The sequence below is a fragment of the Alexandromys fortis genome, unplaced genomic scaffold (assembly GCF_014885135.2).
Source record: "Alexandromys fortis isolate MF-2015 unplaced genomic scaffold, M_Fortis_MF-2015_v1.1 scaffold_17, whole genome shotgun sequence".
Taxonomy (NCBI): Eukaryota; Metazoa; Chordata; class Mammalia; order Rodentia; family Cricetidae; genus Alexandromys; species Alexandromys fortis.
In genome coordinates, this window is record NW_026067896.1 from 6476225 (window position 1) to 6488670 (window position 12446).

Consider the following 12446-nt stretch of genomic DNA (forward strand, 5'->3'; position numbering starts at 1 on the left):
AGACAGACAGACAGAGGGCAGTGATGTATTAGACCTCAGGGCTAGTCTGGTCTACAGAGTGGGTTCCAGGACAGCAGGGATACGCAGAGGACACCATATCTTAAAAACAAAAAAAAAAAGAAAAGAAAAGAAAAGAAGGAGGGAAGGAAAAAGGAAAGGAAAGGAAAGGAAAGGAAAGGAAAGGAAAGGAAAGGAAAGGAAAGGAAAGGAAAGGAAAGGAAAAGAAAACTACACTCCAACTGGAACAGCATGGTCTTATTAGGAAAACCTACTTTCTAGGTCTTAAGTTTTGCTACATACAAAGAAGGTCAGCTTCTTTTTTTTGGGGGGGGGGGGAATTCATTGACATTTTTATTGCACAGGAGGTCAGCTTCTTAAACATGTCCTTGGGATACACTGGAGGTAGTCCAATATTATCAGTATTATCCTTTCCAAAGTTGATTTCCCCTTTAAACCTCTTCCTTCATCCTTTTCTGCTACCAAGCTAGTTCGTGCGTTTCCCTTTCAGGACTCAATGCCCCAAGTAACCCAAAACTCCAAACCAAGTTCTAAAGAGTCCGGAGCTAATCCTCCCCTGTCATCCCTGCTGCCGTGATTCAGCTTCACGTAGCAGACGGATGACAATCATCAACTCGGAGGTGGTCTCCTACATTCAGGATGGATCTCTCTGTGATCCATCGCAAGACCTGTGGCTAATCTCTGAAGGTCAAATCTGATCCTGTTAAGGCTCTACTTCAAATCCTAATTGTATCCCTTTGGCTCTGAGATTAAAATCAAATTGTCAAAAGTAATTTGCAAGATCTACGAAGTCCAAGATCCCTTGTTTCTTGGACTGCCGGAAGTCTCCTCTTTCCTACCTCTTCTAAGCCACAATTGACTTCATGACAGGCTGGTCGTTTTTGCCTTGAGCACTTTCTTTGCCACCCATCACATTTATCTTTCAACAGTATACACTCCTATATAATCAGGTCATTAATACTTTAAACCCCAGCTTAGAAGCTTATAGCACCCCAAATAACATTCATTTAGAAGCAGATTTAAAATATCATATTAATACAATTATTAATACATCTGTTAAATTCCCATATAGCATATGTGCTTTCAATCAGTTCAATTTCCTATAAATATTTGTTGAACATCTGTTGTTGTATGGCTAGCTTCTTCTGTTTGGCTCATTGAACAGGCGCGTACTGCTGTCTGACAGTATTCCTTTGGATATTGAAACTCTGTTGAACACCCCCTGTCCTTAAATGTTAGTAAAGGTAACTAGCAATAAATTAGTATGTATCACTTGTTGGATACATATGGGTGTTTTCCAACATGCATCAGTGGTCAGAAGACCGCTCTGATGAAACAGTTTACAGCCAGAGTAAACAAAATGATGAAGCAAGGCCAGGCCATTGTCCAGGTGGAAAGCGCATTCAACAAGTGCAGGAACTACAAGTGCAAAATCCAGCTAGGAACAGGCTCAGCATGTTCGAGAAACAGAAAACAGGCCCACAATGATTAGCAAAAAAAAAAAAAAGTCTCAGAGAAGGAAATCTATGAGCCAGAACCTGTTAGTGTAAACAGCGAATACACTCAGTCTTAGTATTAATTTCAGTTGTCCTAAAGATATTCTGTGCTGTTTGTGGAGGAGGAAAGAACACCAAGTGGTGAGGCCCATGGAAACAGCCTCCCTAGTACAGCTATTGCCCAGAGGATAGGGAACAGTGCCTGGAATACCCGAAGCTATGTTAGGAATATAGCAGCCAGTGGGTCAGAACTCAGAGATACTGGCCAGACAGTCTTGCAGTCTCTCTTACCTCTGGCCTTTCCTAACCCATATTCCTTTCTTCTGTTTCAAAACTGAGATACACAACAGCACGACTCTTTTCCAGTGTAGGTGCTGATGGAGAAGGCTTTTTGTCTTTGAACTGCCACCGTGATTTTTGTTGGGAAGTATAATACATGGGTTTAAAAAAATAAAATAACGATGTTCAGTTTTTCATAATTTCCAGACAGATGGTCAAAATAGACCTGATGTGGTATTATTCTACATTGTATGCTTTCTGTGTGGTAAAAATAAAAAAAAATAGGAGGTATGACTACAGCTTGCTGATAGAGTACATAGCGAGCATGCACGAGGCCCTAGACTGCAGATAAATAAAATAAAATGAATCATTATATTATTTAAAGACCACATTCGTTCTCCAGCACACCTAAAAGATCTTGGACTATTTTTCAAAATGATTTCTAGTCCATTTCCTTTTCCTGCTGATCATTACCCAGTCATTAGATTCCCAATTTCATGTTTTATATTTCATCTTTGTGTGATAGCCATAATCTTAAAGGCCGCCTCCCTTTGTTGCAAAAGCGATCTGAATGCTATTTCGAGTCGGTGTTAAATACAAACAAAATAGAAGAGAGGCTGGAACAGAGAACAAGATGAAATGAAAACCATGCACACAGGAACCTGATCTCAGTGCAGCGGAATTCTATAAGGCAGCAGGTAAAAACCATGCAATGTTTAACAGTCTTCCCAGTGCTGGGCTAAACCTGCAGTCCCAGTAGGAGCCTGCAGGAGGCACATTTCAGTGAATGCAGGGCCAGCCTAGGCTAAGGAGAAAGACCCTGTCTCAGAAACAGACTAAACTAGGAAACTCTCCACTCTTGATATAAATATTTTAACCAAACCCTAAACTCTTTTATAGCTATTAAAGGGTGACCCTTACCTTTTTGTGTGTATTTTGAATTTTCTAAAGCAAGTATGAAGAAAAATTTTTGTTTTCAAGACCTGACTCCAAAACATTTCTACATTGTTAAGAATGTGGTTTTAACAAGACTTACCTTCACGGCAGGCAATGTTTGAAATACCCACCCACACGCCCTCAAGTTCTGTTCCAGAAGCTATTTAAATAAGTATTAAAAAGGGCACTTCTTAAACTTTTGGTGAGTTTGTTCTTTCAGGGCTCACACAGGTAGAAAGTGTATTCCGATTGTTGCTACCCCCACACTTTCTAACTCTCTCCTCCCCTTCTCCTCTCTTCTCTCTTCTCCCTTCCTACATTCATGACATTTTAATGTTATTCTGGTCCTTTAGTTTTATTGGGTTGTTTGTTTTTGAGATGCACTGAGTTTAACCATGACCATCTGTGTGACCAGGAACTATCCATTGGAGCGTGGTGGGCTCCTCACAACTGAGCAATGACTGTTCCTCCAGAAGAATCCATCAGTAGACAATAGTTCAGCAAAGCCGGTACAGTTCTATAGTACCCCCCCTAAAAGAACCACTTTTAACAGAAAGAGTTTCTGGTTCATTTGGTAAGAGTTTCACAAATTTTAATTTGATTTAATAAAGTACAAATAGTAATTTTCTATAGTAGTGCATGACTTATACCTGATTAGTATAACACTCAACTACAGTTTTCTGACGTTCGTATTAGGTAAATCATAACACCATCTAACCTGTGGAACATGCATATTATTTTTGCCAGTTTTTAAAATTGTAAAATTGGCCAGGCAGTGGTGGCACTTGCCTTTAATCCCAGCACTCAGGAGGCAAAGGCAGGAGGATCTCTGTGAGTTCGAGGCCAGCCTGGTCTAAGAGCTAATTCCAGGACAGACCCCAAAGCTACAGAGAAACCCTGTCTCAAAAAACCAATAAAAAGAAGAAAAGAAAACCGGGCGGTGGTGGCGCACGCCTTTAATCCCAGCACTCGGGAGGCAGAGGCAGGCGGATCTCTGTGAGCTCGAGGCCAGCCTGGTCTACAAGAGCTAGTTCCAGGACAGGAACCAAAAAGCTACGGAGAAACCCTGTCTCGAAAAATCAAAAAANAAGAAAAGAAAAGAAAAGAAACAAAAAAATAAAATTGTAAAATTGATTTCTAAATACATTTAGCTGTAATTAATTATGAAAAACTGGTAACTTTCATAAATTAACTCCATTGTTCTCTGGATATTCCACATGGAAAAAGTGAGGAAAAATGATTTTTAAGGTTTCTGAAATTTTGTTAGAAATAACTAGATGAATTATAAGATGATACATCATCATTAATATCTTGATTAAATCCTACCTATTCTTTGCCACAACTGACAATTTTTTGTCTTTAAGAGCAAGACAGGCAATATTAACCACACAGAGAGGATAGCTACTCTTCAGTGTCTGCTTTTCTCCTGGTTAGCAGGTTGGCCCACTCTATAGGGTGACTAACAGACACAATTCTCTTTGCAGCTAGGTTATTTCTTGGCTTAGTGTCTGTATTACTAGCCCTGTTGTAATAATTTGCAGTGTCAATGAAGAGCTGTGCTTTTATCCTTAAAAGCCTTTCTTAAATTAGGTAATAATAGTTGTGCAAAGTGATTTTCTCTTTGTGACATTTTCAAACTTGCATGAAATAGACTTCAATCATACTCACCCTGTCTGTGGCCCTTTCTGGTCTTCTCAGCATTGTCTTAACACTTTCCAATTCTTTTTTTAATATTTAAAATTTTGATTTTACTTATGTGTTTAAGCAGAGTGGAGCTAGGAGTGTCAGGTACGTGTGATGTATGAGGTTTTTCCAGAAGAGAACATTCACCCTTTCCAGTTCTTCATAGTCACTGTCATAGCCACGGGCTTTCTGTTCCCTTTACATCCAACATGAGAAAGAACGGGCAATGCGTATTCTTGTGAGTCTGGTTTAAATAGTACACACAATCATCTTCAGCTTCATCTGTCTTCCTACAAATGACTTAATTTTAATAATTTTCTATCTGAGTAAAACTCCACCAGGTGTTTACTGAATTTTCTTTACCCTGTCATCCTTTGATGAGTGCATGGCATAAACCTGCAGCTTGGTGATTATGAGCAGGGTCGTGGCAAACTCGGGCCTGCAGCTATCCTTAGTGGAAGCTAGCTTTGGCTCTTCTGAATACAGTCTCAGAGTACTCTGTATATCCTTTCGTGCGTCTCTCTTCATAAGAGTCATTTCAAAGCCTGCACTTTCCGAGTTTTGATGTCCTGACGCTCCCACTTTATCCTGTACATGCTAAATTATTCAATTCTTACAACCCTTCGTGGTAGAAAATATTACAATCCTTGTTTCACGGGTGACAAAGCTGAGAAGAAAATGGGTCAGCTACTGCAGTCTCGAGCCCAGACTGACCATCTCCAGGACCTTCCCTACACATTTGTAGTGCGTACATTCTGAAAAGCATAGGTCTGTATTGCCCAGGGAGAGCGGGGTCACCACCACGAAGCCCAACAGAAGTAAAGAATGATAAATATACCCTCTGCTTCACAAGAGACATTTTCCCTAAGGGGAATCACGGAACTTTAAGGGACTTTTTGCCCTTAGTCACAAAATAGTCTCACAAGGGGGAAAAAGAGAAGGAAATAAAGAGTCTGCATTGTCTGATGACTGGGTCACCACAAGAACACATGATGAGTTGTTCCAATATTTATCGCTTACTGAACACCACTAGTCTATGTTATATGCTACTTGGTCTGGTTAAACCATCAGGATAAGTATCTTTTATTCCTGCAACCATATAGGACTTTTATGAGATATTTATGTGTTCAACTCTCCAAACATACTTGATATCCATGCCCTGTAAAAGGCAGGAAAAGAGAGGTACTGCAGGCACTTTAGAAATTTTAAGTGTCCCTCTTAACTACTAACTCTGCTCCCCAAAATGAAATTAAATCTTGATAATTAAACATTGTCACAGAACAATATTCCTGTTTTCTGTGAAGCAGGCATGATGACTTTATGGTATGCAAGAGCCCTGGACTCTTCGCTTTCTAACTGTTAGCTTTTATCCTCATCGCTTCCCCCTACTTTTGACTCCTTTTGGACTGCCCCTAGGGGAGATGCCTATAGAGTACATTTTTGATGGATTCACGCTGCTCATAAAACACACATCTCATCTCGGGTTGAGGCTTTCTTCCTGACGTTACAATGGGATATTAGCAAATGGGTTTTTATAATTATGCCGTCAGTAAGGCGTGTCTGTAGTTAAAGGAGATGATTTCGAACTCCAACTTCCTAAATCTTCTGAAGATGACTTTTTTTTCTCATTTTTCTTCTTTGAAAGGTGCATCCAGACTGGCTTTGAAATAAAGAAAACAGGGACAGAAAATAGATATACAAGCAGATGTATTTAATCATACTTACAAATCTCTCTAAAAAATAAACTAAAATCCAGGTTGAAGGTGCACAGCAACTCTTCCAGAACTCAGGGAAGAGACTGAGTGATCAAGGATTTGGGGTCACTGAGGGCTATGTGGTGAGAACCTGTCTCAGAAGACTGGGTGTCGCTCAGTCGTAGAACCCTTGCCTAGCATGTGCGGAGTCTCGAGTTATGTCTGCAGAACTACAAATAAGTAAATCGACAAACTTAGACACTGGACACCAGGTTATTAAAAAGTGCTTAGTGTTCACAGTCTTAAAACAGATGCAAGTATAATAAACCAAGTGAAAACAAATGAAAAAAAAGCTTGAGTAGATTTATAAGCAACAGCATTTCTGACCACAACATTGAAAATGTTCATAAATCAGAATTTCTTAACGGCCTTTATCCAAAAGTGATGGACAGCCAATATTTTACCAGAAGCTACAACTATGGGCATCTCTAAGCAAACTAAATGATTGATTTGCTATTGTAGAATTTTCTAAGACTAAACTGAGGAGACCAACAACTCAAGACTATGTTTTATTTTTTAGATTTTAATGTAAACAAATTAAGAGTAAGTGACAAAATATTGGAAAATACCCATCTTATATTGATTTGACATGCATGTAGATGAATAGCTATTCAATTATGTGGGTGCCTAGAATGTAACCAATTCATGTGTGTGTTTCGTGCGGGAGTATGTGAATGTATACTGCTAGTTTCATAGTTATGTTATTGATTAGTCATGAAGACGATGAATTTGGATAATGTCTACTGTTGTGTGAGACTTAAGTATGTCAAAAGCTTACACTGGCTTAGTTATTGTTTATGTGTGCTTTTGGGAATAGAGTCTTGCTTTAAAAAGGAGTCAATACCTTCATGCTTACTACCTGCTACTACGGTTTCCCAGGCATCTGAGAATATGAGGAATTGTTTGAAGTTGAGCCCAATGGCATCTTAGAACACTTCTGTCTTCTCATTCTGTTTACTATGTTAAGTTACAAGAAAACATTAAAATATTAGTTTTCTGGCAACATCCAACAGAAAAATTTTGAGAACAGGCAACATCTCCCAGGATGACTATATAACCAGCAAGAGAATATTTATGAAAGGTGAAGCGTTGTTCATCTGTAAGACTGTGTTATTAGCATCATTTAAATGTAACAGAACGGTGTCTCGGAATAATATAAGCCAGTAACGGCATTAAGGAAGCCAATGGAGCTCAACAGCTATGAAACAATAACTCAAGCAGAGTGCAAGGAATTTACCTAGAAGTTTTCTGTAGGTTATTTTATTTATTCAGTAGCAATGACCTGGGATACTGCTGCAGCTCTTGAAAGAATCAAGTATAAGGTTTGTAATGGATCCAAATGCAGCTCCCTCAAAAAACACAAGGCAAACATTTCCATGTTGCCAGCGAACACCAGCTCCCTCTAAGATCAGAGTGCTTGACCTTTTTTCCAGCTGCCAAGCAGCTTGCTACAGAGCTGCGATATCTTACCAAAGACCACCATCTGTGTGTGGCATGTGAAATAGGACACGGAGCCCTGGAGATGTGAGTTGCTGGAAATGTGGACTCCGTTTTCATTATGTTGCCATCATGTCTTCATCGGGTACCAGCTCTGCACTTAGTTCTCAATGACTTGTAAATCTATGCAGTTCTTCTCCAGGCCACCGGCTCAAACTTCCAGTAGGGCTTAGACTCACAAGCATCTGTAATCGTTGAGTTTCCACGTTCTGTTCCTGGTAACTGTGATCTGAAACCCCCAAGCCAGAGGCAGTATTGCATCCTGTTGAAACTTCCATGCACTTACTCCCAAAGAAAGTTCTGGAAAACAGGCAGTGGCAGCAGAGACTGGAGGGAGATAGATATCCACCAAATCTCCTGCTGGATTCTAAAGCTGAAGAAAATGAACGAGGAGTCGGAAAGAGGCAGGTTGTGGGCACAGCCAGTTGTCTCTACAGAACTTACAAGGGATGTGAATTAAGAGTTCATGTGGGAAAAAGAGTCGTTACTGTTATCTGTTGACCCAATTCTTAAGTGTTCACAGGATGGTAAGTGTGGCTTTAGCAAAGAGAAGAAAATACGCATAATGTGAAAAAGATTGACGATGTCGTGATGAGGCAGCTGGAGATTCTGGGGTGGTGGTGGGTGCCAATCTTGCATTCCAACCACGGTGAGCAGTATTCAAATATGTGGCAAGCTATAGAGCACCAACCTGGTTACTACCCAACTTATCAAATCCTCAGCCTGTTGGCACAATTAGGACCGTAAAACCGAAGCTTGTTAAAGGCAGCCATGCCTTTCATGAGCTCTATGATAAGGAGGTGCACAGAAGTTAAATACTGCTTCTCTTATCTCTCATCGAGGCAGACTTTACAGGGTCAACTTAGTAACCCATCATGCAGAACGTGCTGGCATGGCTTCCAAAGTGCTCACTGAGGCAAGAGCAGGTACACGGTCAGAGGGCCGACACAGTAGGCTGCCTGTGTAATAGGCTGCCTCTGAAATAGGAGCCTCTAGTTTTACACACTGACACCAACGCTCAGGGACTGGGCTGGGCTAGAGAAGAGGCCGATCTCCAGAAAGGAAGTGCTGTGTTACAGGGGAAGCATACCAACCCAAATCCCAGGCTTGGCGTCTTGAAAGCAGCACACTGCCAGCTGAGGTGGGCCTGCAGGGAGGACTGCAGCGATGTTCTGCGCACGGAAAGGTTGGTGCAAACGCTTGCCAAGGCGCTCTGGGAACTTATGCTAAGCAGGTTTGAAGGGTTCCGTTCTTTTATTATGTGTTTAAAATTTAGGTGAGCTAGGTGAACCTGCCAGTGCAGTTGGAAGTTCTACAGCTCCTGCCGCTGAGAGGAAGGGAATGCTTGGTCAGGAGGCCAGGGCAGAGGAAATCCTATCAAAATCTACATTGAATATACGTTTTTCAAAAGATTTTTTTTTTATGTGTGTGGTTTTGTGATTTGCTGTAAGAACTGGTAGTGATGGTGTTTTTAAAAGGAAGTGCTCCAAAATAAACGGATTCAGGCCATGGTTTTGGTCTGCTTTGTGTGCAGTGACATTTGTAAAAGTTATTAATGAATGCAATGTCCATATCTCCTTAAATAAAAGCCTCATAATGACAGCGATCAAGCCATGCGTTCTTTCTTTTATTAACCCTGTATTCCGGGTCCCAGAGACTTGTGATCCATTTTATTAACTATCTCCTGACCATCTGCTTAAAAATTGGCTTAATTTTTTTCCCGTTAGTGTTTTATTTATGACTTTAAGTCCTGTAACCTTCAAAGAAAGAGAAGGTTTAAGAGTTATTTCTTCCTCCTTTTTCATGTTTTAAACTTTTGATCAAACAAACCAAACTAACATTACCATTGATGGATTGACCTGGACTTTTAAGTGGCAAGAAAAGAGATATAAAAAGAAGCAAACCGTGTAAGTGCCCCCTTTGATAGTTAATGACATGCAGCAGATGGAATTCATTATTGACTTTTAAAACGAAATTGTTCTACATTATGATTTATTTATAGTTTTGCCTTTCCAAAGAAGTAATTATTACCATTAACTAGTTCAGTATTTTGTCGATCACAAAGTGTGTGTGTGTGACAATATCAGCATATATAAGATAGTTTGTCACTTAAGTCATATGATTTAATGATATTAACAGCTGTTAGTCCTCTCAAATTAGTAACAAATCGGTGGGCATCATGAACAGCTAAAAGGTTGCGTGTTTCTTTTTTTTTTTCATCTGGGTAATTTAAAATATGATTAATTCACATCATAGAACATGTTGTGTAATTCCCATTGCAGAAAGTAGAATGAGTATAATTACAAATAAACAACTGAATTTTATTTTTTTTTTAGCTCGTCACACAGATACGATGATAATCCTAATACATGCAAAATCATCAGGAAAATAGTTAGGCAGTTGCTTTCAGGCTAAACAACTATAATTTTAATCATAATTTTTAAGATTTTAAGCCACTGGGGAGGCTAATCATCACACAGCAAAGCTGAATTTCTAAGCAGTACCGAATGCTTAAACCAATTAAACTTAGTACAGACCTTAATGGTAATCAAATTATGGTCAATTTAAAAAATACACAAAAATGGGCAACTTTAGATACGATTCTATGGGTACTACCAAAACAATATGAAACTCCTTTTCAAGGCTGATGGATCGTTCATTTCATATATGAACTAGAATTTACATTTTCTGGGATAGGAAGATCTGAGATGAGCAGGATGCAGACCACATTTAAATTTTATCAAGGGTCCTGCCTGGGTCAGCTGAGCCCATTCTTGCCATCTCTCTGCCATTGCAGCCTGTGCCTGCCCCCCCCTTCTCAGAGGCCTCCTTCTCTCCATTCCTCATATCCCGTGGCAGCTCCACACACAGGCATCCTGTCCAAGTGAGTTTGCTTCCCTCCCCAGTCGTCATCCCTCTGAAACTGAAGGATGGCAATGAATATTTCATACGTATAGCACTTAAGCATCTTCTTCATTATGCATTCAGCTTCTTTGTACCTATCTATAGTCACTTAATAAATGCTTATTGATTGTCAAATAAAGTTGTATGATGACTGATTTTGAGAATTTTTATGCTCTCCTGTAATCACTACAGGTATTACCTTGAGTCTAGGATACATCTTCTAAAGCTTGCATTATTATTTTTTACTATTAAATATTATTTCACAGTGTTGGGCGTCGACCATGACATGCATTCTACTGCTGAGTTTTTTTAAAAAAAAAAGTCCTTGTGTTTTATCACACAACTAACAGCATCTTGGTTTGATAAATACAGCAGTACATATATGGATGTATATATTTTTATACTTTTTATATATATTGTATATAATATATTTTATGTTTTATATATTTTTACTTGTATAATATATACTTTATATTCAGATTTTGTAAGCCCATTGCTTCTCCTCATGTGGCTCTCTCATGGCCCGTTTTGTCTCTCTTTAATGTTCTGCACCTTCCTGGTGTATTTGTATGGTGAGTCTATTTTTCTTTATCTTTTTATTTTTTTGCCCAAAGCTCTTAAGGGAAGCCTGGAAAACATTCAGAGATTATTATTAAAAATTTAGTTGCCAGTGTTCAACTGTAATGAAATAGAAAAGGGACCATGACTTTGATACTGAAGACCAAGGCAGGCATCAGGATTCTGCTTCTTAATGTACAATAAGCAGTGTTAATTCCCATGCTCCCATCTAGAGAACAGAAACAGTATTGTTTCTTCATCACTATAAAAAAATGCTAAAAATGGTGGCCGGGGATGTGGCTCCTTTGCCTAAGATGGGCAAGGCCCTGCGTTCCATTTCCACATAACATAACGAAAGCAAACCCTAAACTGCATCTGACTGGCTTTCAGACTGTGAGAGGGCTCAGATGCTTGCGACGCACATCTAGCCTCTTGAGTTCAAGAGAAGTAGCAGCTCAACAAAGCTGTCCTTGAACCTCCAGTTGCACACATGCATCTGTCTCATAAGCATACCATACACGCATGCACATCAATAATAATTGATAAAAATATTGAAGATGAAACCGATATACGTGGGAGTGTATTTAAAGCCACCAAGTACTGTTAAATTATGATTATTAAATATTAAATAATAAATTTTAAGGATCAACATTAAGGTATTACTAGGTTCATATGTTAGAAAAAGTTAGCATGAGGAAAGAAGAAATTGTAGAATTAATTAAAAACTAATAAGAATACATTCAACTTTTCAATTATCATTGCTAATAATGATATGATCCATAAACGATTTGAAATGAAGCTGAGAACTGTGGAGTGTGCCCGCTGAGAGCCCCTCCACATCTGTCTATCCTGAATCTCAGCAGTGAGCATACAGCAGCCTCTGAGAACGTCTGTCCTTTATTGAGTTAGCAAACCACAGCCCACAGCACTCCTGGAGATTAAAAATAAAAGACACAGATTCTCCTAGTCCTTCCCTATCTTTGTTCCTTCTATTTAAGAAAGAACATGGTACTTTTTAGCGGTGAGCTTTCCTTCACTGAGACTCCCAGAACAAGGTGTTCGCGCCTGTGGTAGTGTATTAACATATACCTATCTTCTTCACTCTGACTTTCAGGAAGTCTTTGTGACAGGTTTGTTAACCCCTCATGTCGAGGAGGTGACAGTACTCTTCATGTGCTTGGTCAAAGAAAGGCAACTTTATCTGACTGTTGTTTTGGTACCCTGTGGTCCACAAAGATGTTAAATGAAACAATGAGAACACATATTTTAACAAAGGCTTTCCCCCGACAGGAAGAGTTATAGGTAGGTATAAGATAATGCT

The 12446-nt window shown here is 39.4% G+C and overlaps 1 protein-coding gene across 3 annotated transcripts in view; it reads left to right on the forward strand.

Moving 5' to 3' along the window:
* Oxr1 (oxidation resistance 1) overlaps positions 1–12446 on the forward strand; it is a 179919-nt gene that overhangs the window by 78672 nt on the left and 88801 nt on the right. Inside the window, exon 1 of one of the 3 annotated variants that reach the window (XM_050162130.1) lies at positions 8831–8849. The exons of the other annotated variants lie outside the window; for them this stretch is intronic. Within the exon in view, the coding sequence (XP_050018087.1) occupies positions 8831–8849 (19 nt within the window). Of the gene's footprint in view, positions 1–8830; positions 8850–12446 lie in introns of those variants that run through there. 3 annotated transcript variants of the gene reach the window in all.